Source organism: Miniopterus natalensis, chromosome 17 (assembly GCF_054644295.1).
Source record: "Miniopterus natalensis isolate mMinNat1 chromosome 17, mMinNat1.hap1, whole genome shotgun sequence".
NCBI classification, from domain to species: domain Eukaryota; kingdom Metazoa; phylum Chordata; class Mammalia; order Chiroptera; family Miniopteridae; genus Miniopterus; species Miniopterus natalensis.
The window spans coordinates 9891338-9917600 of NC_142097.1; the positions used below are offsets into that span (position 1 = coordinate 9891338).

Genomic DNA, 26263 nt, shown 5'->3' on the forward strand with positions numbered 1-26263 from the left:
AGTGCCTGCTCTCCCAATGAGGAGCTGTGGGGAACAGGGGTAGGAGCGAGTGATTCCAGGAAGTGGCCTGCGTGGAGTGTGGCCACCACCAGCCCCTAGTCCTCAGCCGCCAACACTCACACGACCCCTCCCCCACCGCCCGGCCCTGAGTTGGCGGGCACTGAAGTCCCGGCAGGTGGGGGTCCGATGGACATCGCCACCCCCTACCCCGCCGCCTTCCCGCCTCCTGAGGGGCGAAGGTTAGGGCCGCAGTCCGCTCCACACGCCGAAACCCCACTTTACCTCAGTCCAACCCCACCCGGGCCTGAGCCCGAGGGGTGCCCGCGCGGCCGCCCCTCCCCCACGCGCCCCTCCCCCACGCCGCCGTCCGGCCGCCAGGGTCTCCGTGGTCCCTCGATCGGCCAGGGAGGGGGCCCTGGCTTCGCCTCGGCCGTTTCCTGCCTACCCCCTCCCCGCCGAGGGTAAAAAAAAAAATATCTCCTCCTCCTCCTCCCCCGAAAGCCGCGACCGAGTGGCCCGGTCCGCGCGCGCAGCTCGCGCCCAGCGCTCTCCAGCCGGGGCGGCAGCGGCGGCGGCGGCGGCGGGGGAGGGGTGCGGCGGGGGAGGGGAGGAGGCCTGGCCCCGCGGCGGCCGCCGCCGCCGCCCGCCCGCACCGCTCGGACCGCCCGAACCGCCGCGGGGCGACGGGCCCGAGACGGTGTTCCGCGCCCCGGATTCGCCTCGGTTCGGCCGCGCGGTGGGTGCCTCGCCCCCACCCGGCCTCGCGCGCCGGCGGCTCCCACTCGGGCTGGGGTGGGGGGTGAGTCGGGGCAGCCGCTTACCTGGCGGCGGGGGCGGCGGCGGCGGCGGCGGGGGTGGCGGCGGCGGCGGGAAGAGGTGGCAGTCGGGGGGGCTGTGGCGGTCGCGGTCGCGGCCCCGGTCGTGGCCCGGCCCGCGCCCGAGTATTCCCTCGTCGTCGTCCTCATAGTCATCGTCGGCCGCCTCCACCTCCTCCTCCTCCTCGTCGCCCTCATCTTCCTCCTCTTCTTCCTCCTCCGACACCACCATCTCCTCCTCCTCCTCCTCCTCGTCCCTCAGAGGGGAAGCCATCCTGTGGCTCTGGCCCCCCCACCACCCCCCCACCCACCGCCCGCCCGCCTCCCCCACCGCTACCACCACCACCTCCTCCTCCTCCTCCTCCTCCTCCTCCTCCTCCTCCTCCTCCTCGGCGGCGGCGTCCTCCTCCTCCTCACAGCCTCCCCCAGCCCCCCAAACCCCCGGGCCACCCCCCTCCAAAACCCCCACCCTTGGGGCCGCTGTCTGAGGAGGGGGGCCAAACCACCCCCAAAATTTTTCTTGAAAAAAATTGAGAGACTTTTTTTTTCTTCTCTCCTTCCAAGAGAACAAGAAAGGGGGATTTTTTAAAAAAATGTATATATATATGTATATATAAAAGTTTTCGACTTCTCTCTGCCCCCCTCTCCGTTACTTTAAATATATTTAAATTCTGAGGGGGGCGCTCAGAAATATTTCTCAGAGCTGAGGCACTAAGATGGCCGCCTTGAAATTATTTTTAAAACAACCCCCCCTCCAGCACCGCCACCCCCTCCATGAAGAAAGGGAGAGGGGGGAAAATCCCCTTTTAAAACAAAATGGCTGGCTTAATATTTCATTTTCACCCCCTGCCCCATTCTCCTCCCTGTTACACCCCCATCTTTAAGCCTCTACCCAGAAACCCACAAATTTCTCCTTTTTTTTTCATAACTGATTAGTGCACAGATTAATAGAGATATTTTCCTTGTGTACTATGTGTGAGTGTGCGCGTGTGGGGGGGCATGAAGGATTTCTGCATAAAACAAAAATGGCTGCTGTGACTAACTCCCCCTTATAAAAAATATTTGAGGGGGGGCATTAATCAGTACTCATGCTCAGTCTGACATCAGCATAAATTGTTAAAGGTTAACTAGTTAGATACTAGTCCAACTACATTTAATTTTTTTCTTTTCTTTACTAGTCTCTTCTTCCCCACCTCCCTTCTCTAAAGAAAAGCGCTTTTTTTTTTTTTTTTTTCTGAATACTTCAGAAGGGAGTGGTTTGATGTGAAGGGTTTTTTTTCCCCTTCAGGCATTGAAAAGGAAAAAGATGAAATATATGTTTATATATAACTCTGTTTCTACATACCTCATTGAAGTCAAAACACATTTAATTGTGTACGCACCTTTTAAATGAGAGTGATACTGGGTTTTTTTCTTCTTTCTTTAAAAAAGTGGTAGAAATTCTAGTGACTTTTGGGGGAGAGATATGAATAGATACAATGATTGAGTTTTTTTCGAAGGAGTCCATGTTTGATTCTCCCCTTTGCCCAGCCTTTTCAGTGATTAATAATTGTATATTTTATCTTCACTCCTTTCTCCTTTACCTTGCCCTTCCCTTCCCCAGTTGCTTGAATATAAAATTCATCTGACTTGGGAAATTAATTTAGGGGTAAATAGAACAGATTTTTAGAATAAAAGGGAAATGGTCAAGTCTGAAGATTGTGAAATGATTTTCTCTTTTCTCCTATTTCAGTATATTTCCCTTCCTCCATGATCTCCAACACTGATAAAGTGGAAGAAACTGAGGTACCATGAGAGAGAAAAGTAACTGGAACTGAGAAAAAGCAAGAGGTAGGGGATTATGCTCGAATTTTCGTCTGACTCTGACCCTTGATTTTCAACTGTACCCAGTGTTTATCTTAAAAGTGGTCCCAGGAATCAAATAGAAGATTGAAAAGGAGTCAAAAAGTAGGTTTCTCACCCAGAGACTTGATCAGAGAAGTCGTAAAATAAAATTTGCCAGGTGGGCGGTGCTAGCAAAGAAAGGGCGAATAGCTCAGTTCTACCCTTTTTTGCTCTTGTCATTCTTTTCTTCTCTAGTTCCCTTTTATTTTTTTGATCCCATCTTGCCCCTTTCCTTACTTCCCATCCTATGTCTGTGGAATCATTTCTCTTCTGGGCTATTTCCCTACCTTTTGAGTATAGCTACTCAGCATCCCCTGCAGTGTTCAGGAGCAGCTTAAGAGGGAGGGGTAGGTAGGCAGCAACCACAAAGTATTAGTGACAAGGAACACTATGCAGATTTTTGCTTAGGAGGCTAAAATGTTCTTTACTGATGTGCCACTCCCCCTGGTTCCCCCCTCACTGATGTACTTTATTGAGCATTGATTTCCATCTTGTTCTTAACCTGGCCTTTTCTCTTGCCTCTGCTCCCATATCATTCCTGTATGAGTCTAACTACTATCTCTCTTCCATTTGATTGTATTCTGTCCTCTTAGTCTCACTTCCTCCTAGTCCACCTGGGTGTTCCCTTTTTTTCTGTATATGGGCTTCTCTGTATGTGTCTTTATTTTTACTCATCCCTTTGACTCTCAGGCTCTATCACCTCTAAGAAACTATCCATGTCTGTCTTCATTCTGTTTACTTCTGTCTTCCAGGATCTGACTGCATGTGCCTCTTCCTCATGTCTGCCTGACTCGCCCCCCTTTCTGGCCCCTCTGTGTGTGTCTGGGTAGAGTGTCCCCCATGTGTCTGTTGACAGCCCTACACATCATGTGCACCACAGTCTCTCTGCCTCTGTGCCCTCTCCCTCTGTGCTGAGTGCCTCTGCCTGCTTGCCACATGTGCCATGAGCTGCAGGTGTGGGTGGCTAAAGGTGTGTGTGCATCCCTGTGCAAACATTGATCATTTTCATGAGTGTGCTTTGCATACAGATCTGTTAATTTGCCTGATTCTTCCTCTTGTCCATCTCCCACTCTTCTTGCCTGCTTCTCCTGTTCTCTTCTCTCCCTACTGACTTCTTGGTTTTTCTTCTTTCCTTGTTTCCGCCTGTCTCTCTACCTGCTTACTCCTATTATGGTGTCTGTCTGCCTGCCTGCCGGTCTGCTCCTCCCTGACTGGCTGCCAGCCTCTTTCTCTCCCTGGCTGTCTGTCTGCTTCTCTGGCTGTTTGCCCACCACTCTCTCTTCAGCCATCTGTCTCCCCGCCTGCCTGTCTCTATCACTTTTTTAGCCTTGGTTTGTCTACCTTCCAGGCCTTGCCATGGTTCCCGGTCTTGGTTTGTCTCAATCTTTCCCTTCTACTTGTCCCTCCTCCTATTTATGCCTGTTAAGTTCATGATTTTTCTTTGCCTCCCTTTTTGTCTATCTACCCTACTGTTTAATGCTTGTATCTTTTTAGTCTGTCTGCTTATCAGCTTTTTCTCCCTTGGCTTCCTCTATCTCAACATCCCATCAGTGGTGATAGGTTCTCTACCCCAAACCTCTCAGTGAACTCCTTGCCCCAAAGTCTTACTGCCTTCTTGCCATATCCCTTACCTTGCCTTCTCTCCCTGCTTACCTCCATTTCATTTGTCTCCTTTTCTTTTTGTCTTTCTGGTGCCTCAGACAGTCTGCCTGCCTCAGTCTTTTTGCCCTTTTCCTAGTCTCTCCTTATCTTACTGCCTTTTTGCTGTCTATCTGCGTGGCTGACGCTGCTGTCCGCGTCTTGGCTTGCTTTCCTTTTTCTTATTTTTTAATCAACTTTTAATTAGATAGTACATATACATGGTACAAAATGTTTTAAGTACTAAAAGGGTTCTGTGAAGAGTGAGCCTCTCTTGCTGTCTCTCCCCCCCAGCCTTTATTTCCTCTCCTCAGAGTTGGTCACCAGTTGACATTTGTTGGATATTGTTCCACAAAAGAGTGTACATATATATCTCTACTTGCTTTTTGCTGCACCCCTTCCTACTTTTCCCCTAATTCTGCTGAATGCTTCTTCCTCTGTTGGTCTGTCAGTACTCCTTCCTACTTTGTTGGGCTTACCATCGCTTGCCTCTTGTCTTTTTTATTCTACTTTATGGCACTTGTCTTTTTGATTGACTGGTTGTTAGTTGGGTGCTTTCACTACCAGTACCTGAGGAGCTCTTAGGAAGGGCTTGCTCTCTCCTAATCTCCTATTCTACTCTACATGTTAAGTTGTCTTGGTGACAGCCCACCTATGCTGGACTTTTCATCATTAAAGTATGTGTTAATTGAGAAAAGCATTGGTAGTATTGAAAAATACCATACAAACATGGGTACAATTTAATAAGTACAGTTTGTAAGCTGAGCTTACATGCACATAGAGTAGATACAAGCCTGCTCTGCCTTTCCCACATCTGTATGAGTTCTTTAAAGGTGTATGGACCTAGATCCTTTTAGGTTCAGCAGCACCCTTTGGCTCTTGATCTAGGCCTGTCCAAGAAGTTGGCCTTCCTCCTCGTCTAAAAATCTTTGCTTCTTACTGAAACTTTTCTCACTTTTCATCCTCCCTTCTCCTCCTCTCACATGCCACCTTGGAGGTGTTATAATTTGTTGGGAGAAACAAAGATACAGCCTCTATCTAAGTCTCTTCAGAAAGAGGGTGATAAAACTTTTATACACAATGCTCTGTTCTTTCATTTCTGCTTTTTTACTGCCTATAATCCTGAATTTAACGGTTTCAGCCTCCATCACTGTCTCTCTCCTGTCTTTCCCTCTCTCAGCTTCTCTTTTCTTTGGTCCTGTCTTTCCTCTTAACTATCTGTCTTGGGCTGCATTCTAGCCTCTCTTTCTGATTGGCCTCTATCCCTCCATCACCCCATCTGTCTGCTGGATTCTCCCTGTCTGCCTGCAATAATGTATGTGATAGCACTTTATAAATTATAAAGCACTGGGTAGTATAAGACATTATCATGTTGTCTTCTTTCCTTATTGTTTTCTTCCTTTCTCTGCCTTCCTTCTCTCTCTCTACTCCTTTCTGTTTGTCTCTTTCTGTTCCCCTTGATCTTGCCTGCTTCTCTGTCAGCTCCTTTCTTTCCTCACCAACCTGTCTGTTTTTCTGCCATCCTTCTCTGTCTGCTCCGTTCTTGTGTCTCTGTGTTTCCAGGTTCCTCTATATTTCTTTTGCCGGTCTATTCTATTCTGTCTGTCCTTAGGCCTTTTATCCATGCCTGTGTGTCTCACTTTCTCTGTTTGTCTCTTTCCCTGTCAGTTTCAATGTGGCCACTCAGTGCCTTTTGCTATCTTCCTGTACTTCAAAAAGTAAAAATAAAATAATTAAAATACCATATGACTGATTGGTAGAGACGAATGTTTTTTGTTTTTATTGAGAATACCATTATGGTGAATAAGAAACTGAGGCAAGCAACTATCAATGCAAACCAGAAATTAGATGCCCTCCAAAGAAAAATATTGTAAGAGACTTCAAAGCCAATTATAAAATTATTTATATAAAGCAAAAACAAGAAACTTATCCAAAGTGATAGTTTTTAACCTTTTTGGGTCATAGGAAGTTAGAAACCCTTCCCCCAGAAAAGCAGTATATGTACAAAATATCACATATGTTTTCATGGTGTCATGAATACCCTGAAGTATGTGGGCCCCAGGATAAAACCCTGATGTAGGGAACCAATGAGAATTATTGATAGAGCACAGACATGAACTCATGCAACAAAGCAGATGGAAGAACTGAAAAAGCACTTTGCAATCTATTTTCTACCCAAGGAGGTGTTAAAGAGATATCTCCTTGTCTTTTTAAACATGTAGGTTAGAGTTGATAATGAAAGGCATGTAAATGCTGAGGATATTATGGAATTACAGATGGAAGGTCATTTAAGCCAGTGGTTCCCAAATGGCTAAGTAAGCTTGCCATCTGTCCTTTTGTGGTGAGGTCTGTTTGTTCTGAGAATATATACTTCTTATACATATCTCTATTTAGTATTATTTTTTTTTAATCCTCACCTGAAGATATTTTTTCCATTGCTTTTCAGAGCAAATAGAAGGGGGTGAGAGAGAGAGAAAGAAACTTCAATGTGAGAGAGACACATCGACTGGTTGCTCTGACCCTGGGGCCAGGGATCAAGCCTGCAGGTGAAGTATGTGCCCTTGGCTGGAATCAAACCCGGAACCCTCCAGTCCACAGGCTGATGCTTTAACCACTAGGGCTTCTTATATATATTTTTAAACAGAGTAAATATGTAGTATGTATTTATATGTAGTAAATAAATAATATGTATGTATATATACATATGCTTATATATTGCCTGGCTTGTGTGGCTCAGTGGTTGAGCATTGACCTAGAATCCAAAAAATCGTGGTTCGATTCCGAGTCAGGGCACATGCCGGGATTGTGGGCTCAATCCCCAGTTGGGGGCGTACAGGAGGCAGCCAATCAATGACTCTCTCATCGATGTTTCTCTCTCCCCCTCTCCCTTCCTCTCTCTAAAATCAATAAAGATATATTTAAAAAACAAACAAAAAACCCAATATATTTCCATGATAGATTTTTATAAAGCAAGAGAAAGAAGATGAGTTTTTATACTTCTGCACAATTTTTTAGTGACCAAGGGATTAGGTAGGTGGGAAGAGGAGAGAGAATTTTTGAGATCAGACATAAACACAAAAATTTAATAAACAATATGTGGTATGGTAGTGATGATTGCTATGGGCTGTAAAATCTGAGCATTCAGAGAAGAGAAATTTTACAGGGGAAGGGAAGCCAGTGAAGAGCTTTCATATGATGTATTTGAAGTAGGCCCCAAAAGATAACTAAGATTCATGTAGCAGACAGGAGGAAGAAGGTCAGTTTAGGCTGAGTAAGAAAGTACTTAGCAAGTAGTATGTGGACCTTATCTGACTAGAGAGGTAAGTTTATGATAGAAAGTTATAGTAGGTGTTGGTACCTCTTTAAAGGGTGAGGATTGTTAGTATATCAAATGGTGAGTAGAGGCCAGAACCTTGGAGGAACTTTGAAGAATGGAGGAGAGAGAAGAAAAGCAAAAGAAAAATATGGAAATTGTTAAGAGTGGTAGGTATACCAGATAGTGTTATTGTGGTAAAACAAGAAGACAGTTCCAGAGGGAAGGTATAATCATTGATGCTAGATGCTTCATGGAGGTCAAGAAGAGTACCAACTGACAGTTCCTCAAACTTAAATATAGAGTTCCATATGACCCAGCAATTTCAGTCCTAGGCCCAAGAGAATTGAAACATATTCACACAAAAACCTGTATATGAATCTTCATAGGAGTATTGTTTATAATAACCCAAAAGTGGAAACACGCAAATGTCCATCAACTAAAGAATGGATAAACAAAAATGTATATTCATACAATTCATCTGTAAAAAGAATGAAGCAGTGATACATGCTACAGCATGGATGAACCTTGAAAACATCATGCTGAGTGAAAGAAGCCAGACACAAAAGGCCATATATTGTATGATTCCATTTATATGAAAGGTTCAGAATAAATCTACAGAGATAGAAAATAGACCATTGGTTGTCAGGGGTCTGGGGGGAGAGGAGAATGGGAATGACTGCTAATAGGTATGGCATTTTTTTTTTGCAGTGATGAAAATATTCTGGAATTAAGTATTGGTGATAGCTGCACAACCTTGTAAATATACTAAAAACTCCTGAATTCTACACTTTAAAGTGGTGAATTTTATGGTGTATGAATTATATCTCAATTTTTAAAAAGAGACTGTATACTGAGAAAAGTATTGTATTTGGCAGCTAGTTTGGGTGAGGAAGTTACATAGCAATGAAACCATTAAAATATTGCTTGTAGAGGTTTTTAACTAAAATTTAAACCTGAGAACTACTTCATAGGTTCAACAGAATATATATATCATAGATTAGCCACAAAGAATATTATTCAGTTTTAGAACACATGTATCCATCATCTGGTTTAATAAATATAACAGCAGTAAGATCTTTAGAGCCTCAGATGATCTTCCATATTCCACATTCCTCTCCTGGCCCCACCCAGCTAGTACCCTGAATTTTGTCATTCCCTTGCTTTTGCTTTGAGATTAGTTCCCTTCCCACCTGTAACTTCTTAATTAAAAAAAATTTTTCAAACCTACAAAAAAATTGAAGGACTACAATGAATATACCCACATAGGGTGGGGCAAAAGTTGTTCATGTGGAAAATAATATAATAATAAATAGTAATACAAGAATAAACTCTGTGCTTTGCATACACACAACTATAAACCTACTTTTACCCCTCCCTATATATAAATTCTTCACCTAGTTTAACTGATCTGATTGTTAACCTTTTGCCACACTGGTAAAGTACATGAGCAAATGCTTATGATCTAATTTTAATTGCATAAAACAATATAAAATCCTATGTATATTATAATTGCAACCATGTAGGAAAATACTAAAAAGTGGTTAAAATGTTAATAGTGGTTTCTGTTGAGTGATAGAAATAAGAATGAATTTTGTGCCTGACCGGCGTGGCTCAGTGGTTGAGCATCGACCTATGTATGATCCATGAGATGGGAGTTCGATTCCCAGTCAGGGCACGTGCCTGAGTTTTGAGCTTCAATCCCCAGTATGGGGCATGCAGGGGGCAGCTGATCAATGATTCATCATTGATGTTTCTGTCTCTCTCTCTTCCTTCCTCTCTCTGAAATCATTAAAGAAATATTTTTAAAAGAATGATTTTTATTTTGCATCTTTATGCTCCTCTACCTAGAATTTTCTGAAAAGCACACATATTCTATAATAAAAATGAAAAATAAGTTTTGAAAATTAAAATATAGGGTGGGGGGAGGGGGAGACATTAACCAAAAAATTTATGTGCATATATGCACAACCCAAGGACAGGGACAATGGTATGGGGAGGGATTGGGGAGGGGGGTAGGATGGGGTGGAATGGCTCATTGGGGAGAAAAAGGGACATCTGTAATATTAAAGAAAAAAAAAAGCTTTTAGAACACTGAAAAAAAAATTACAATATATATAGAAAGAGAGAATTGTAGTAAATATCAAACATTTGTTTGTAAAATTGGATAGTCCCGAAAAGATAGTTTAAAGTAATACGGAAAATAAGTCTGGAAGCAGACCACATATCTGAGGAAATTTACTTTTTTTTTTTTAAATATGTTTATTGATTTCAGAGAGGAAGGGAGAGAAAGAGAAAGATCAATGAAGAGAGAGAGTCATTGATGGGCTGCCTCCTGCACACCGCCTACTGGAGATTGAGCCTGCAACCTGGACATGTGCCCTGACTGGGAATCAAACCGTGACCCTCTGGTTCATAGGTCAGTGTCCCCCATTTTGTGTGAAAAGATCCGTGCAGTCTGGCTGTATACCCCTCTATTTCTCTTCCTCACTGTGGTCTGCTTACCTCCTGATCATTCCACCCATTCACTGAAAATTGATGCCTGGCTCAGCCCTACTTCTACTTCGTAACCAGAAACGGTCTCTCCATCTTGCTTCTGGCAAACAAAATTTTTTCCCTTTTGACACTGCCTTCTAACAATTTCTTTTTTCTTTTTTTAAAATCCTCACCTGAGGATTTTTTTTATTGATTTTTAGAGACAGAGGAAGGGGGGGAGAGAGAAAGAAACACTGATTGGGTGCCTCCCATACGTGCCCCAATCAGGGATTGAACCCACAACATAGGTATGTGCCCTGACCAGGAATTGAACCCGCAACCTTGTTTCTTTGTGTGGTTTTTTTAAAGATTTTTTTTTATTGATTTTTAGGGAGAGAGGAAGAGAGAGAAACATCTATGTGAGAGGGAAACATCAATTGGCTGCCTCCTGCACACCCTCCACTGGGGATCAAGCCCATGACCTTGGGCATGTATCGTGACTGGGAGTTGAACCAGCAACTTTTCAGTACATGGAACTATGCCCAAGCATCTGGGCCACAACAGGGCGAACTCGCAACCTTTTGGTGCATGGGCTGATCTTCCAATCAACTAAGCCACCCGACCAGGGCAACGATTACTTTTTTTTAAATATATTTTTATTGATTTCAGAGAGAGGAAAGGAGAGGGAGAGAGCTAGAAACATCAATGATGAGAGTCATTGATCGGCTGCCTCCTGTAGGCCCCCGGCTGGAGATGGAGACTGCAACCTGGGCATGTGCCCTGACCAGGAATTGAACCCTCATCGCCTGGATACTAGGTCGACACTCAACTGCTGAGCCACGCCCAGCCGGGCAACAATTTCTTAATTGTTTTCTGTTGATGAGCTAGATAGAAGTGCCTTGCTTTCTGTCTGTTGTCAAGCCCCAGTTGTTTTAGCAGAATTGCCCTGACAGCTTTCCCAACTGATTGTCTTTCAGGTTATAGTTTTGTCGTCATGAATGCTAGCCCCAAGCTGGCCTCCTTTTGCACCTCTGCTCGCTCTTGGGCCTTTCACCATCTAGCTCTCTGGACAAGGAGAGTAATTTTTATTTCAGAATAAATTGGATATGATTAGTAAATTAAAATCAATTAAGTTTTTTAAAAGATTCTGTATGCCAAAATTGTGTAATTCCTAAAATCTATTCCAGAGCCAAATAATGAAGTTATTCACTCCTTCCATTAGAGAAAGATTTTGAGCTTTGGAGTCTGGTAGCACCTGGAATCCAAATTCTGTCATTTACTAATGGTGACCCTGGGCAAGCTACTTGTCCCTCAAGTCTCAGTTTCCTCATCTGTAAAACGCATATTAATGTCTACCTTTCATGGTTGTAGTGTGGATAAAGTGGACTAACTTACATTAAGTACTAGGTATAAGGCACTCAATAGTTGGTAGCTATTATTCTAAACAATAAGGTTAATATTAGCCATTTCTCAACTCAAAGAGATTCACTTAAGATGATAGCAAGGTGAGGGGATTCATGACCAGAGTTATGAATAGCACCTTAAACTGAAGAAGCAAAGTACTGACTTTAGTTACTTTTGCTCCCAATAGTTGGGCCATTTTCCTTCCTTTCCCCTGCATTATATAAATAAGCTAAACTCTGGCATGATATGGAATAAACCACATTTTACTGGAAGCAAATAATTTTCCTAATGGAGGTACAAACTGTTGTTAGGTCAGAAAACCAAATGTTAGTCACAGATATGGTCTACTGATTTCCTAATCATGACAGATGTTACCAGGATGCTGAATAATGCCAAATCTCAGGAAATCCCAAGGGAAGCATTCATTATTAAAGAGTGGCTAGCACAAGGAGAGGGAAAGAAAAAAATTTTATGTGCCTATTCCTAGGACCTTTTATACTGCTGGGCACTTTCCCATATCTTATTTTAATCTTAACAATACTGCTTCTTTTAAGTGACCGTGTCCTGGTTTATGCCTGTTGTCCTTAGTGAAATTGTACTTCTGTTGTCTGTATATTGCAGTTAAATGGAAACCAAAGGAAGCAAAGTATTTTGTGCATGGTTACAAAGCCAGAAAACTCCTCCCTTCTGCAGTTGGATTTCTTTAGTGAATATCTCATTCATATCTCATCCAACTACTACTATAATACACCACCATTTTACTGTGTGCTAAATCATGGAAACTCAAGTCCTTGTCTTACTTGATCTCTATGTAACTTCTCACACTTTACTATTCCCTCCTCTCAAATATCCTCTCTCTGGTTTCTATGGCACCATTTTCCTGGGTGTCTCTCACTGGATTTTCCTTCTGAGTCTCCTTCTCCTCTCCTTCCTTAGATCTTGTTCCTCCCAGGCCCTCCACTTAGATTATACTTCATCCTTGAGGTGATCTTATCCTTGACTTTGGCACTAGTTACTCTGCTGATAATTTCCACACCTATAACTCTAGTCTAGAGCTCTCTTCAGGATCTAGTCCCATATATCCAGTAAGATCTGGACATCTGTCTTGCATTTCCCAAAGTTACCTCATACAACTAACTAAAAATAGATCATCCTCTCCAATCAGATTCTTTCAGCATTCACCTTTTCCATCAGTGGACTCATCACCTTCTCAGTCACGCAGGCCAGAAACTTGGGTGTCATCCTTGACTGCTCTCTATGCCCCAGACTCCCTCCCAATTACTGAGTTGTGGAATTCTTTCTTAACTTCAATTAATATTCTCTGATCCCCACTGCCACTAACTTAGTTCCAGCTGCCTTCATCGCTTTGCTGGACTGCTGCAATAGCCAATAGCATCAGTCTCTTCCACTTTCTTCCCCTCCCTTTTTCTCTCCTCCAGCCCATTCTCTCTTGACATTATATAGTCAAGCCACCTTTTAAAAATGCAAATCTGATCATGCCATTCTTTATAAAATCCTTAACCCTGAATTGTATACTTTAAAAGGGTGAATCTTATAGTACGTGGATTATATCATAATTAAAAAAAAACAACACACAAAAAAACTTAACCTGGTTACAGAGTCTTACATGACCGGGTCTGGCCTTAATGTCTTTCTTTGCCCACCTGTCCTGGGCCTCCCATCTCCTCTTAGCTTTACTTCTCTTTGCATTTCTGCTTCTGAGCTCTCCACAAATTCTGTCACCTCTAAACTGCAGTACTTATGCCATTTATTCTTTCTCTTTACCCTCTTTTTCCTCTTCACTCGGCTACCTCATCCTTATCCTCAGGTCTCAGCTCGAGATGGTGCTTCAACAAAAAGTCTTCCCTGATCTACCCAGATGGGGTTTAGGTGTTCTTGCGGCATTTCATATTTTGTAGCATTTATCAATGTAGCCCTTTTGTAGCATTTGTCATATTTGTTAATTTTATGCATATTGATTGGCTGGGCTGGGCTGGGCACTGGGCTAGGGATGTAATCTCTGCCCTCCTAGAATTTATAGTCTCAGAAAGGAGGAAGATGGACATTAAACAATAAATTAAACTATTTGAGAAAAAAAAAAAAACAAAAAACTCAAGGACACTGACAGCGGTGTGGTGACTGCGGTGGGGAGGGGTGTGGGTGGAGGTGTAAGAGGGTATATGGGGGATAAATGGTGATGGAAAAATAATAAAATAAAGGGGGAAAATACAAAAGAAAAAAACTAAATATTTGAATTGTAGCTATGATATTTCAGGGCAGCCTGAGAGGGAGTGATGAAAGGTTTGACATAACTGAAAGGATCAGGAAAGACTTCCCTGAGCAAGTACCATTTAAGCAAAGACTTTAAGCAGCAGGAGTTGGCCAAATGGTGAGTGGAGATTGGAGTGTTCTATGCAGAGGAACAGCATGTGAGAAGGCCCTGCCAGAAAGGTGCTTGGGGGAATTTCAGAAACTTTAAGGTCATTGTGGGAGATGAGCCTGGAAGAGCCAAATCATCGCCTTGTGGACAATAATAAGGGTGTCCCTACATCCTCTTAAGAGAAGTAGGAAGCATTGGCAGACTTTAAATAGGAGAACTTTAAAAGCTTCCCTGGGCCCTAGCAGGTTTTGCTCAGTGGTTAGAGCATCAGCCGGAGGACTGAAGTGTCTCAGATTCAATCCTGGCCAAGGGTACATACCTTGGTTGCAGGCTTGATCTCTGGCCCTGGTTCTGGCTCATGCAGGAGGCAACCAATCGATGTCTCTCTCACATCAATGTGTCCCCCCCCCCCCCCCCCCCAGCCCCCTCTCTTCTACTTTCTCTGAAAAGCAATGGAAAAATACCCTTGGGTGAGGATTAACCCTTTGCGGTCGTATGTCTGCTCTCAGCCACCACAGCAAGGAACCGTACGAATCTTAACTCCATTCATGTATCAGTTCATAATTTCTCTGAAAGCTCTTAAGTGTCTAAGTGACCTTGTCACGAACCAAAACATTGCCCCGACATTGCATGTTATGTATCACTGCTCTTTCAATGGAAATTAATTCCAACCAGTACGACACCCATGTCCAAATTTAATACGACCGCAAAGGGTTAAAAAAAAAAAAAAGCTTCCCTGGCTGTTGTGTATAAGTGGAAGCAAGATGACTCTAAACTGTAAGCTTCTTGAGGGCAGAAATTGTGTCATTAATTAGTGTATCCACAGAGTCCAGCACTACATGACAGCAGATGCTCAGTATTATATTAATAAATTGAATAAATGCGTGGTGGGGCCAGGATTCCCACTTAGGTTTTCCAAAAAGGCTCTACTCAAGTGTCAACCCCCCACCTCCCACATACAACCCTTCAAAGACCACTTCATCCATACCCAAGATGAATTGGATATCCCTCCTTTGCCTCCAATGCATCTTGTTGATTGTATTTTCCAAAAATGGCCATAATAAAATCTAACATCTAGCATGCTCTTATTACAAACTACCTTTGAGACTCTTCCCACTGAGGAATGAGGTCTAATTTCCTTCCCTTGGATTTGAGGTGAGGTCATAAAAGGTGATTCAGCTTCCTCCTGGTTCTCTTGGGATACTTCCTCTTGGAACCCAGCCACCATGTTATGAGGGAGCCCATCATGCCCTGCATAGAGGCCTACATGGAAAAGAACCCATAGCCAGCATCAACTTGCCAGCCATGTGAGTGAGCCATTTTGAAAACGAATCCTCCAGCTTCCAGCAGTCCACCCAGTTGACACCTTTTGGAGTGGAAATAAACTATCCCCACTGAACCCTGCCCAAATTACAGATTCATTAGCAAAATAAATGGTGGTGATTGTTTTAAGACATTAAGTCTTGAGATGGTTTTGTTAATCAGGGATAGGTAACTGGAACAGCATCCTATGCTTACCATGTAGGGAGGTGGTGCAGTTCAGCAGTTAAGTGGGTGGCCTATGACTGTCTTGAGTCAAAGCTCACCTCTGCTACTCACTAGTTGTATTACCTTTGGCAAGTTACTTAACCTCTCCGTACTTCAATTTCCTTCTTTTTTCAGTGTAAATAAAAATAGTAATTAAGTTTGTTGTGAGGATTAAGTGATAATGCAGATCTACAGGTAATACAGAGCATCTTTTAAAATATATCTTTATTGATTTCAGAGAGAGATTTGAAACATCAATGATGAAAGGATCATCATTGATCGGCTGCCTCCTGCATGCCCCAGACTGGGGATCTGGCCACAACCCGGGCATGTGCTCTGACCCGGAATCAAACCTTGATCTCCTGGATCCTAGGTCAGTGCTCAGCCTCTGAGCCACACTCACCCGGGCATTATAGAGCAATCTTTGTAGTCATCTCAGACAAGCCTCTGATCAACCATCCTCATGTGATTCCAGTTTTTTGTCTTGATAGTACTTGATTTGTATATGTGTGTGTATATATGTATATGTGTGTTTACATATATATGTATATATACATACATATACAACTATAGCATATAGCTTACAGTACTGTCTGAAATGACCTTATCTACTTGTTTATTGTTTCCCGACCAGAGTATAAGTTCCAATCAAGCAGGAACCTTGCCTGCCCCTTTCGCTGCAGCATTCCCAGTATGTGGAACGGTGCCTGGTGCAAAGTGCTTAATAACTTTTTTGTTAATGCATGAATAAAAGCACATTCACACTTGTGGAAGACATCACTAGTTCCTACCTACTATCCATTCTCTCCTTCCACAGTAGTGGACCCTGCTTTTGTTGTGAATGTCAATATAAAATACTGTCCCAAATTCCATTGCAGCTAAGGGTTGTTGTGTAATGCATTTCCTATCAATGAAACAGAGTTCTACTAAGGATGTCTGGGAAATGTTTACTTGATATAGGCATTGCCCTTTCTTCCTTCTTCTTTTCCTCCTTCCTGCCCACAATACAGGCTAGAAGTAGATCAGCCCAAAAGACCATAAACTTGAGAAGAAAAACAGGACCTACCTGAGACATTAATGAACTATCTAATGGACTCAGTACACCACAGACATTCTATGTGAGGAAAACTTAACCCCTTGTAGTTAAGCCCCAGCAGTCAGCCTTCTGTTACTTGCAACCAAATACATTCTCAACTGATACACTATGGTGGAGTAATATCTACCCCTCTAGACTATTTATTAAGGGCAAGGGAATATTTTCTCTTCCTTACTATTCTGTAGGACTAGAAGAATTTATCAGCACAAATGTTACTATTCAGGTCTCTTCAGCTTTCTCCAAATAGTGAGAGTGGGCAAGTAGCAGGGGACACCACATTAACTGAATCTATCTGGCTCCTGAGTTCAGACATTTTATTTTATTTTTAAATATATCTTTATTGATTTCAGAGAGAGGAAAGGAGAGGGAGAGAGATAGAAACATCAATGATGAGAGAGTCATTGATTGAGCCTGCAACCCGGGCATGTGCCCTGACCGGGAATCGAACCCGGATTGCCTGGATACTAGGTCAACGCTCAACCACTGAGCCACGCCCGGATGGGTGTGTGTTCAGACATTTTAAATAGTGGGGGTTACAAGTACCATTCAATCCTAAAACCACCATGTATTTATAGTACTCTTGGTCAGGCATTATATGACTGTTGGGGATACAGAGATGATTAAGTCAGATGAGTAAGTCAGATGATTGAGGGTGGATGCCCAAGTTCCCACTAAACATTAAGCTCCCAAAGGGCAGGAGCTGAGCTGTTCCCAGAAGGATTTAATTCTAGCAGTCTCTCTACCATTTTGTTCCTCATCTCAACCTACTTTACCTCTGACCCCACTTTAGTGGTTTCACTTCACTTACTCCCATTTGCCAGCTTTTTCAGAGTGTTTCCCACCCTAGTCAGTTTGGCTCAGTGGTTAAAGCCTCTGCCTGAGGACTGAAGGGTCCTGGGTTCGATTCTGGCCAAGGGCACCCACCTCAGTTGTAGATCCAATCCCTGGCCCTGGTTGGGGTGTGTTCTTTTACATTGTTTCTCTCTCTCTTTCCCATCCACTCTCTCTGAAAAGCAATGGGAAAAATATCCTTGGGTGAGGATAAAAAAAGAAAAAAGTGTTTCCCATGTGCCTAGAATACCCAGTACGTGGACTGCATATCTATTTGTATTTTGAATGCCTAATCTTTGACTTACAAGATTATTCAGGTTTCAGATTTGTGTACTTTCTGTACAACTAAATCTCCATGCTGGTCCATCATAAAGTGGCTGTTCTCCCAATATGAAACAACACCTATGTGGTTTACCTAAACTCAGCTGTGGGAGCTGAGTGCATTAACCTGATCCTAATGTCATGACTGGGTGTTGTGGTTATAAGCCCAAATGATAGATCCCTTCACTCAGCTCCAAGGTACATCCAGATCAGAATTTAAGACAGTAGTAAAATGTTTCAGACTAATCATAAACTTTGCCCCAAAGGTTTCTTTAGGAATTGCTACCATGGGAACACAGGTGTAACAAGCGCCAGGAATCCTGGGATCACACTGTATTGTCACCTTTGACATTTTACTTTTGAGGGTCTTTAAATTATTTGTGTGTGTGTGTGTGTGTGTGTGTGTGTGTGTGTGTGTGTGTGTGTGTGTATGCTATTCAGGGGCAGGGAGGTGGGCCAGTTTGAGAAACTGATGGAAATGATAGCACCTTTCTTCAAAATAATACACATCTGCACACACACACACACACACACACACACACACAATATTTAGAAACCATTTCTGCAGGTCCAGGTTAATAATCCATTTGTGATTTGCCATGAAGATGGAAGCTTAATACAATAACTTGGTCCTTTATGAGGTAGTATGTTCATTTACCTTTCATGTGTGTGTTTTATCCATTGAGCAGGCAAGCTTCCTGCAAGGAACATTAAAAACAAAAACAAAACACACCAAGAAAAACTTATTACCTCTAGTGATGTGTGTATATAGGGACTGAGGCTTGTGGGAAATATTTGAATATTTGCCAGTTGAGTCCTTTGAAGCCGCTATGATTTACTGTGGACAGGCAGCTTTCAATATTCTGCCACCCCCATCTCCCTCCAAAACAAAAGAGATTACTACAAGAGGACTTGGACCCTACACTCATGTTCTATTTACTTTCTAGGTTTTAGGCCAAGGCATTATTTACATATTACTTATGCAAATATCCAGTCTTGGATATTTAGGAAACAAAGTAGTACCTAGTGGAAAGCTTTATAGCCCCCCTACCCAAAACAGTAAATATTAATAAATGAATATACTCTATTATCTTAAAAACCTGTGGTTTTCATTCCTTCCATAGCTCCATCCTCACCCCATACACACCCACACCTGCAATCAGATCCTCTACTTACCCATGAATTTTATTTCTTTTTGTGTGGTTTTTTTGGTTAACCCTCATCGGAGGATATTTTTTCTATTGATTTTTTGAGAGTGGAAGGGAGGGAAACATCAATTGATCCGTTGCCTCCTGCCCATGCCTATCAGGCAGAGGGTCAAACCTGCAATCCATGTACATGCCCTTGCCTGGGAATGGAACTCATAACCCTTCGGTGTGCCGGTTGATGCTCTAACCACATAACCACACCGATTAGGGCAGAATTTTATTTCTCAAACTACATTTCTTTCCTGGCATGTGCTTGTGGAAAAAACTAAACACAGGAATAAACCTAATGCTAATAGAATAGTGGCCTTGTAGTTTTTCCTTTTTTTCAGATCATTCCCTCCCACCTATAAATTTCAACAGGGCCATCTTTAATCCTAACCTCTTTAGAACTTGAAAGTTTTCCCCACTGCAGTCCCCTGACTCTGTAGGCAGTTACAGCCACCCAGTGGCCATCTGGGGAAGTGACAGATTGCCCCAAAAATCTCTGGTGAGAGGAAGAACCTCATGGGATAGTTTTTGGTTTTGGATCTATTGGAGCAAGGAAAGAGAAACCTGTGGATAGGGACTATAGCACAGGATCCAGACGTCCTATTTCTTGGTGCCACCTTGAATCTCATTCACTAGTTGTTATAGGTAAATAAATTCACTTTACATTTTAATTCATTCAATCAAAATTATTGAGTAGCAACTCTGTGCTTAACACTGGGAATACAGGAGGAAACAAGATGGACACGATCTCTGCCCTTATGAGTTACAATCTAGCAGCCAGCAAGCCAGCCAATTACATCCAAAATTGGAACACAGAGGTGATGATAGCTTGGAAAAAAGAAGATGGATTCCAGAGATATTTAGGAGTTAGAGTCTCCTTGGAGAGTGACTGGATGTGTGAAGAGAGGGATGTGTTTCTGGCAACAGGTACTGAAATAGGAGACTCTGGAAGAGGGACAGATCCCTTAGGCACAGGCCCTGAGGATGGCACAGGCCCACAGCAACAACATATTTTGGTTTTCAAATAGTTTAGGGTTTGACAGCAAACAAACCACACACAAAACAATTGCAGAGTTGATTAAACATCAAAACAATTCAGATAATTCATGGACTCCTGCATCACATGGGACTGAAAGAAGCCCTCAATCTCAGTGTGTTTAGGTACTGCTGAAGCCAATACCAATGTTTCCACCTTTGTCCATGCATTTCATAGTCAGCCCTTCAAAAAACTCCTACGCAGTCCACCCAGTGTCTCACAGGGGCTGTCTTCCTCTGCTCTGGGCCCTGGTGCCCCATGTCAGGAGGATGCACTATCCCCTCCTTGCTTCTTTTTTGCCTGCTACTGTCAGGAAATTCACCTGTTATTCTCATTCTCCTCCCTTCCTTAGGTTAAATGGAATCAAATCTGGTGGTTCTCTTTTGGTCAACAGTTTTGATTTACTTAGCTCCTCTCCTTTTAAACAAATGTTTCTATTGATTTCAGAAATGAAGGGAGAGAGAGAAAAACATCAATGATGAGAATCATTGATTGGCTGCCTCCTGCACAACCCCCTACTGGGGATCGAGCCTGCAACCTGGGCATGTGCCCTGACCAGGAGTCGAACTGTGATCTCCTAGTTCATGGCTTTAGTTCCTCTCTTTACATTACCCTTGTCAGGCCCCTGTCTTCCTCATATTCCCTAAGAGGCACAGGCCCATCATGAATATACTGTGCCATTTGCCTCCCTTTTGCTCCACTCTCCAAAGTGCCCCACTCTGAAGCCCTTTCCCAGCTCTAGTTTTTCCTGGAATCAGTATATACCTACCTGTTTGCCTTGAAAAAGTCAGAAGAAAAATTTTGCCATGCGATTAACCATGAAGTAGCCTCAATAGTTTTTGCTCAGCTGATACTTAACCTCACTGCCTCCTGTCTGCTCCTGCTAACTCCCTTCCAGAGATAGTAACTGCCGAAAAAGCAGCTGACTGCACAATAGGCCTACAGGTTCCCATTGCATAATGAGCCTTCACAATGAAAAGAACATGGGCTTTGGAAATGGGCAGACTTGGGTTTACATCCTGTTTACTAACTAGTATGCCTTCTATTAAATCTTGTTAAACTTCAAAAGACTTATCTGTAAAATAGTAGTTATGGGTAGTTATATTAAACAGGGTGTATAAAGTTCATAGTATAATGTCTAACCTGAATTACCTGGTAACCATTCACTTCCTTTCTTCCCCTTGGGTTTCAGCTGCCAAATACTATTCAGAAGGGAGATTAGCCAGTTTTGTATGGCCAATGATAGGCATTTCCTATTCCTGTCTTTGTAAACACCATCTTCCTGCAGCTATCCCATTTCCATCACTGCCAAAAAAGCTGTTCCATCCCTCATCCCTGTGTAGGAATTCTTTCTCTTATCAAAAAGTTCTGCTTGAGTTATCTGACTAGCCTCTTCTATATCTCCCTAATCCAAGATACTTTGTCTTTTTGTATCATTTTAAAAAATTAACTTCTAGCATTCTAACTTTCTCAGAGTAAATTATAATGGACCTGGAAAATAGGACCTTATACTTCAGAAGGGCATGGGAACCATAGGCCAGTTCCCAGAGTAGACTGCAGGTCTAGGTCCAGGCCCCCCCCCCCCAATCTCTTTTCCTATAGGGTACAGAAACAGCCAAATTCAAAATATGTCTTGAGTCTACATAAGCATATATCTCTCTTTTCCTACAGCTCTGTGAGGTCATCATTGAAGTAGAGCAATATTGCAGGTGTGTGGAGTGTACCATCCATATTGAGATAGTCAAATTCTTCCTCCTCATCTCGGATCCCATTCTCTTCCAAGGTATAGTCCATGTTCAGAGTCTTCCCTTCATATTTCCATGTGTAGCTGGCAGCATGTGCGTTATAGGGGAGATAGCGGTGTAGGATTTCCCACATTGATTCCAGGGTCCCCACCTGGAAAACACAAAAGCACCCCACTCCCAGAATTCTGTGTAGAACATATAAACACACATCCATTCCAAGCAAAGGCCAAGAGCCCAAACTGTGAGCTGGCATTAGAGTGCCTCCCTTGGCAGACAGCTTCAGGCACTCCACAGTCCCAGAAATGAAGTTGGAACTCTAGCATGCAATGAATGGCTCTAAAGTCCTACCTGTCTTTATGGCAACCACTTCGAATAGATGGCCCTAAAGGGTCAAAGTCACTGCTGGTAACTTCATCCCCACAATAGACTATTAAGAGTACAATCGCAAATTGCTGTCCAAAACACAGCATGTAAGCATTTCCAAGGACCACCAGCACCAAGATACATGAACTGCTGCCCTGAGCTTATAAGAGTCTGTTGTACCCTCCAACTCCTGGGGACCTAGGTGGTCTGCTTTCCTCGCTTGCACCTAAAAGGGGAGAAAATACAGCTTCCACCGTTTTTGGAGAGCTGATGACCTAAAAATCTGTTTGGAGGTTTGCTGGGATTTCCAGTTCCCTCTAACCTTCCCCTAGACAGTAGTTCTCACCTCCAGTGTGTGCTCCTGGGACGTGAGCGTGTTAATGATACGGATGTTCCGGGTCTTAGCGGACAGCCGCCCCACTTGATAGCGCGACCCCTGCCACCAGGGCTTTCCGAAATCATTGGCCCAGTCGGAACGCGGCAGTTGAGGCGGGACGTGAAGAAAGCGGCCCCGGGGGGTGCGGTATCTCTGGGAACCGGTCAGCGGATCTATGTGCTTGCGGATCTTAAAAGCAGGGTTTGGGGGAGTGGGGTGGGAGCAGTCATTATCTCGGGCTCTGGCTAGCCTTTGCTTTTCCTCCCCATTCCCTCTTTCCAGCGCTCCTCCGCCCCGCCCCCGACACCGGGAAGAACTCACGTCTCTGGTCTTTGGATCAAACCAGTGGCTGATGTCCTGACCCGCAACTTCCAGGATGGGTTTCAGCAGCAGATCTCCTGGGAAGGAGCAGCGGCCGTCAATTCTAGCCACCCAAGAACCAGGCGCCCCCAAACACCACCACCCCCGAAGCTGACCCACAGTGTGGCACTTACCTTTGTACTCTTGTGCCAACGGCGTTAGGTCGTATACGTATCCCAGGTAAGACACCCAGAGGTCTTCTGGCTGGTTGTGTTGGGCCACCTCAACCGGCGTGAAATACCGACGCTGGAAATACTCAAAGTCTGGCCCGGCAACTAGGCCCCGGCGTGGCATGGCTCTTGCTCTATTGGCCGCCAGCTCCTTTAAGTTTCTTCCTGCCTCCTAAGCAGGCGCTCATTACTACATCTTTCCTCATCCCGGAGCTAAGGCGAGAGCGTTTATCCGCTGACATGGAAACCATTGTCCTTTTTCAGCCACCTTCTACAGAGATCAAACGCTGGGGGGCGAAGAGCGGCGTGGGCTCATGGGAAACGTAGTCTGATTCCCTCTTTCAAGTAATTGAGTTACGCCCTCAGGAGTTACGGAGTGAAAGCGAACACACTTAATTCACAGTGGCCTGGGCTACAGGGAATATTTAGGGCAGGCTTTCTGGCGAGGCAGAAAAACAAGGGGAGTTGTGCGATTATTAAAAAGTATATTCTTGCTAAATTCCAGGATTCTTAAAGAATATGTAAAAATTAAGTAAAATTTCTCGCGATATCTTAATACATCCGGCATAATAGAACTCAGCCACAGCGCTGGAAAGTGGAAGCTCGCGAGATCTCTGCAGTTGCCGAGGAGACTAGGAGAAGGAGAGGTGATCTCGCGAAAGAAAAGCTGCCGGAAGAGCTCGCGAGATCTCAGACCACCGGACCCGAAAGGTTCTTAGGGAGTTGAAGGGCCTGGAGGAGGCCCCGGAACAAATGGCTGGAGCTGGACCGACCATGCTGCTACGAGAGGAGAATGGCTGCTGCAGCCGGCGTCAAAGCAGCTCCAGCGCTGGGGTTAGCTTGGGCTCGGGTTCCGAGATTGAGGGGCAGTCGGGGAGCAAGATGGGGGGATGGAGGGGGAACTGCAGCTCCCGGCAGCCTCTAGGATTAGTGAGAATGCCCCGCGGGCTGTCGGGAGCTGTGGTTCCGTGGGCGGGGAGCAGCTTGGGCGGTGCGGTCTGAGCGCGTGTCCTGCTCCGCGCAGGACTCAGACGGGGAGCGCGAGGACTCTCCGGCTGCGCGCGCCCGGCAGCAGCTGGAGGCGCTACTCAACAAGACTATGCGCATTCGCATGACAGATGGACGGACACTGGTTGGCTGCTTCCTCTGCACCGACCGCGACTGCAATGTTATCCTAGGGTCCGCGCAGGAGTTCCTCAAGCCTTCGGGTCAGTGTTTGGGGAATGCACCGCCTCGGAATGCAGTGGAGCCTCAGGGCATTTCCCTTTTAGTGCCTGGATGCACCCCTTATTTTGGGGGGCTAGAAGTCGTGGCTCAAAAGGGGCGGGACCGACGCTAGCCTACCTTCCTGATGTTCTGACCCTTCTTTCCAGATTCCTTCTCTGCTGGGGAACCCCGTGTGCTGGGCCTGGCCATGGTACCCGGACACCACATCGTTTCTATTGAGGTGCAAAGAGAGAGCCTGGCGGGGCCTCCCTATCTCTAACCATGATCGCGCATGCCTTTCAGACTTCATTAAACCTGTAACCCAAGTGGCCTGTGTGTGTGTAGCTGGGATGCCCGGACAGAGATCGCACACCCCACTCCTAGAGGGGAGGTTTATCTTAAGTCGGAAGCACTGTCAACCCTCCTTTCACAACCTGGACGTCCAGGAGTGCCAAAGGTCCCGTCAGGTTCGCGGGTGGAGATAGGGGACAGGCTGAGCTTCGGACCAACAGGCCCCAGGGTGGACCCCTCCATCTTCCCTCCCAGCTGCTGCTCCAGAATTGTGGCGGGAGGGGGTGTCATCCTGCTCCGGAAGGCCCATTGTTTCCCTTCCCGGCCTGGCAACACCGAGTTCCTCTAAGCTGGGGTCAGAGAACGGGCTCAGGTCCCCAAGGGGAGCAGGGCAGGCGACAAAGTCCAGGCCCCCTCCACTCTTATTGATGAGGAGGTGACTTTGGGGTCAGGGACAGAGCTCGAGTCTGGCCGGGAAGAACAGGCTAATGCGATAAGGGAAGGCCAAGAGGCTGAAGGATGCTCCCGTCTGCACACTTGAGCCACACAACCCCCTCCCATGTTGTTTTCTTCTTCTGGGCACCGAGCTGTAGTGATAGTATTTGTACCACCCCTCTGTTCACAGGAACCAGGAAGTACGTTCAGTTAATTCTTTATTAACGTGTGTGATCACTCCTTCCCCTCCAACCTCACCCGCCAGCCCCTAAATACTAGAAGAGCTGCACCGGAAAAGGAGGGCACCAGCGAGGTTCAGTTGTCCTATTCACAAGATGGGGGTGGGGTGTATGTGCAGGGTCCAGCCCAGATATTCGGGATTCAGATATGGGTAGTGAAAAGAAAGGGTTTTTCTGGGGTGTGGCGAATTTTCACCAGCATTGGGTCCACAGATGCTGCAGTTCGCCAAGGGGTTGCTAGGACCGGCTTAAGCAGGGATGGGGGCAGGGTAGGTCGGGAGACCCCCAGATTTTAAGTCCTTGGGCTGACCGAAAGTGAGGGTAGTCGTCGGGGTGGTTCTTGACTCGAGGGTCCTCAAACCCATACCTTTCCAGATGTGGGAACTGTGTGGGACCCTGGCGAGGCCCGGATTTGCCGCAGCTGTGGGGGGCGCCGGCGCCGATAGAGGGCTCGGCTGTAGGGCACGAGGCAGTCGGCTAGGTGGAGGCGCAGGCAGAGGCGGCGGTAGCTGGCAAGGGCAAGGACGAGCAGCGGCACGAGGAGCAGGAATCCGGTGACCAGCAGGGCCGTGAAGCCCGGGTCCCTCAGGTGTGCGGTGCAAGGGGGTGCCTGGGAACGCAGGAACTGTAGAAGAGGTGTCAGGCCCAAGCCCAAGCGGGTAGAAGTTGACCCCCCCTCACCCATACTCACAGGCATACCCTGGGGCACCCGCTCACCTGGGAGTGGCAGAGGAAGCCGAAGCCTAGCATGGTGACAGCAGGTAGCAGGATGGTCCCCAGTACCAGCGCCAGCAAGAGAAGATTGAAGGCAGCCACCAGCAGATTCTGGGCGGTGACCAGCACAGCGCAGGCCCAGCAGTCCAGGGGGTCCCGGGGCTCTGGGCCACCGCTGGGAACCGGTCTCTGCGCCCCGAGGACATCCGCCATGGCCTGCCTGGCTCCTGCCCGCCAGGGCTGTGGCCCTTATAGCCCTCTTTCCTGCCCCTCCCCCGGCCCAGCCTCCCCACCCCACCCCCCTTATCCTGGAATGTAGCTCCAGGAGCAGGCGCACCCCCCCCCCCCCCCCCCATGGAGGAGCGGACCAGAGCTCTGGACATTCCACAGGCGCCTCAGGGGAGGGGCTCACCCTGGCAGGGGTCTGTGCAATCTCCCCATCAATCAC

The 26263-nt window shown here is 45.4% G+C and overlaps 3 protein-coding genes across 22 annotated transcripts in view; 1 reads left to right on the forward strand and 2 right to left on the reverse strand.

Moving 5' to 3' along the window:
* CHD3 (chromodomain helicase DNA binding protein 3) overlaps positions 1–23823 on the reverse strand; it is a 48227-nt gene extending 24404 nt beyond the window's left edge. For 15 of the 17 annotated variants that reach the window (XM_087825860.1, XM_087825864.1, XM_087825861.1 and 12 more), the window contains exon 1: positions 822–1109. In XM_087825860.1, coding sequence (XP_087681986.1) covers positions 822–1089 — 268 coding nt within the window. In that variant the 5' untranslated portion in view covers positions 1090–1109. Of the gene's footprint in view, positions 1–821; positions 21813–22370; positions 22590–22721 lie in introns of those variants that run through there. The other 2 variants (XM_016222478.2, XM_087825874.1) reach the window with 2 other exon arrangements.
* On the forward strand, positions 631–25863 carry NAA38 (N-alpha-acetyltransferase 38, NatC auxiliary subunit). Of its 4 annotated transcripts, XR_015715845.1 has the most exons (8): positions 631–736; positions 2548–2645; positions 21588–21699; positions 22683–23764; positions 23955–24138; positions 24304–24377; positions 25053–25175; positions 25477–25502. XR_015715845.1 is itself a non-coding variant. In XM_087825880.1 (7 exons), exons 4-7 carry the CDS (start codon positions 23684–23686, stop codon positions 25846–25848), a joined length of 393 nt encoding a protein of 130 aa, XP_087682006.1. In that variant the 5' UTR covers positions 631–736; positions 2548–2645; positions 21588–21699; positions 22683–23683; the 3' UTR covers positions 25849–25863. The 4 variants fall into 4 exon arrangements, 3 of the variants coding, with proteins under 3 accessions (XP_087682006.1, XP_087682008.1, XP_087682007.1); XM_087825880.1 differs by lacking the exons at positions 25053–25175; positions 25477–25502 and adding an exon at positions 25795–25863; XM_087825882.1 differs by lacking the exon at positions 25477–25502 and having other exon boundaries at positions 25053–25217.
* Positions 25064–26081, reverse strand: TMEM88 (transmembrane protein 88). Its single transcript, XM_016222474.2, has 2 exons — positions 25819–26081; positions 25064–25726 (listed from the first exon to the last, which is right to left on the reverse strand). Exons 1-2 carry the CDS (start codon positions 26026–26028, stop codon positions 25457–25459), a joined length of 480 nt encoding a protein of 159 aa, XP_016077960.1. The 5' UTR covers positions 26029–26081; the 3' UTR covers positions 25064–25456.
* Positions 26082–26263: the final 182 nt, after the last annotated feature.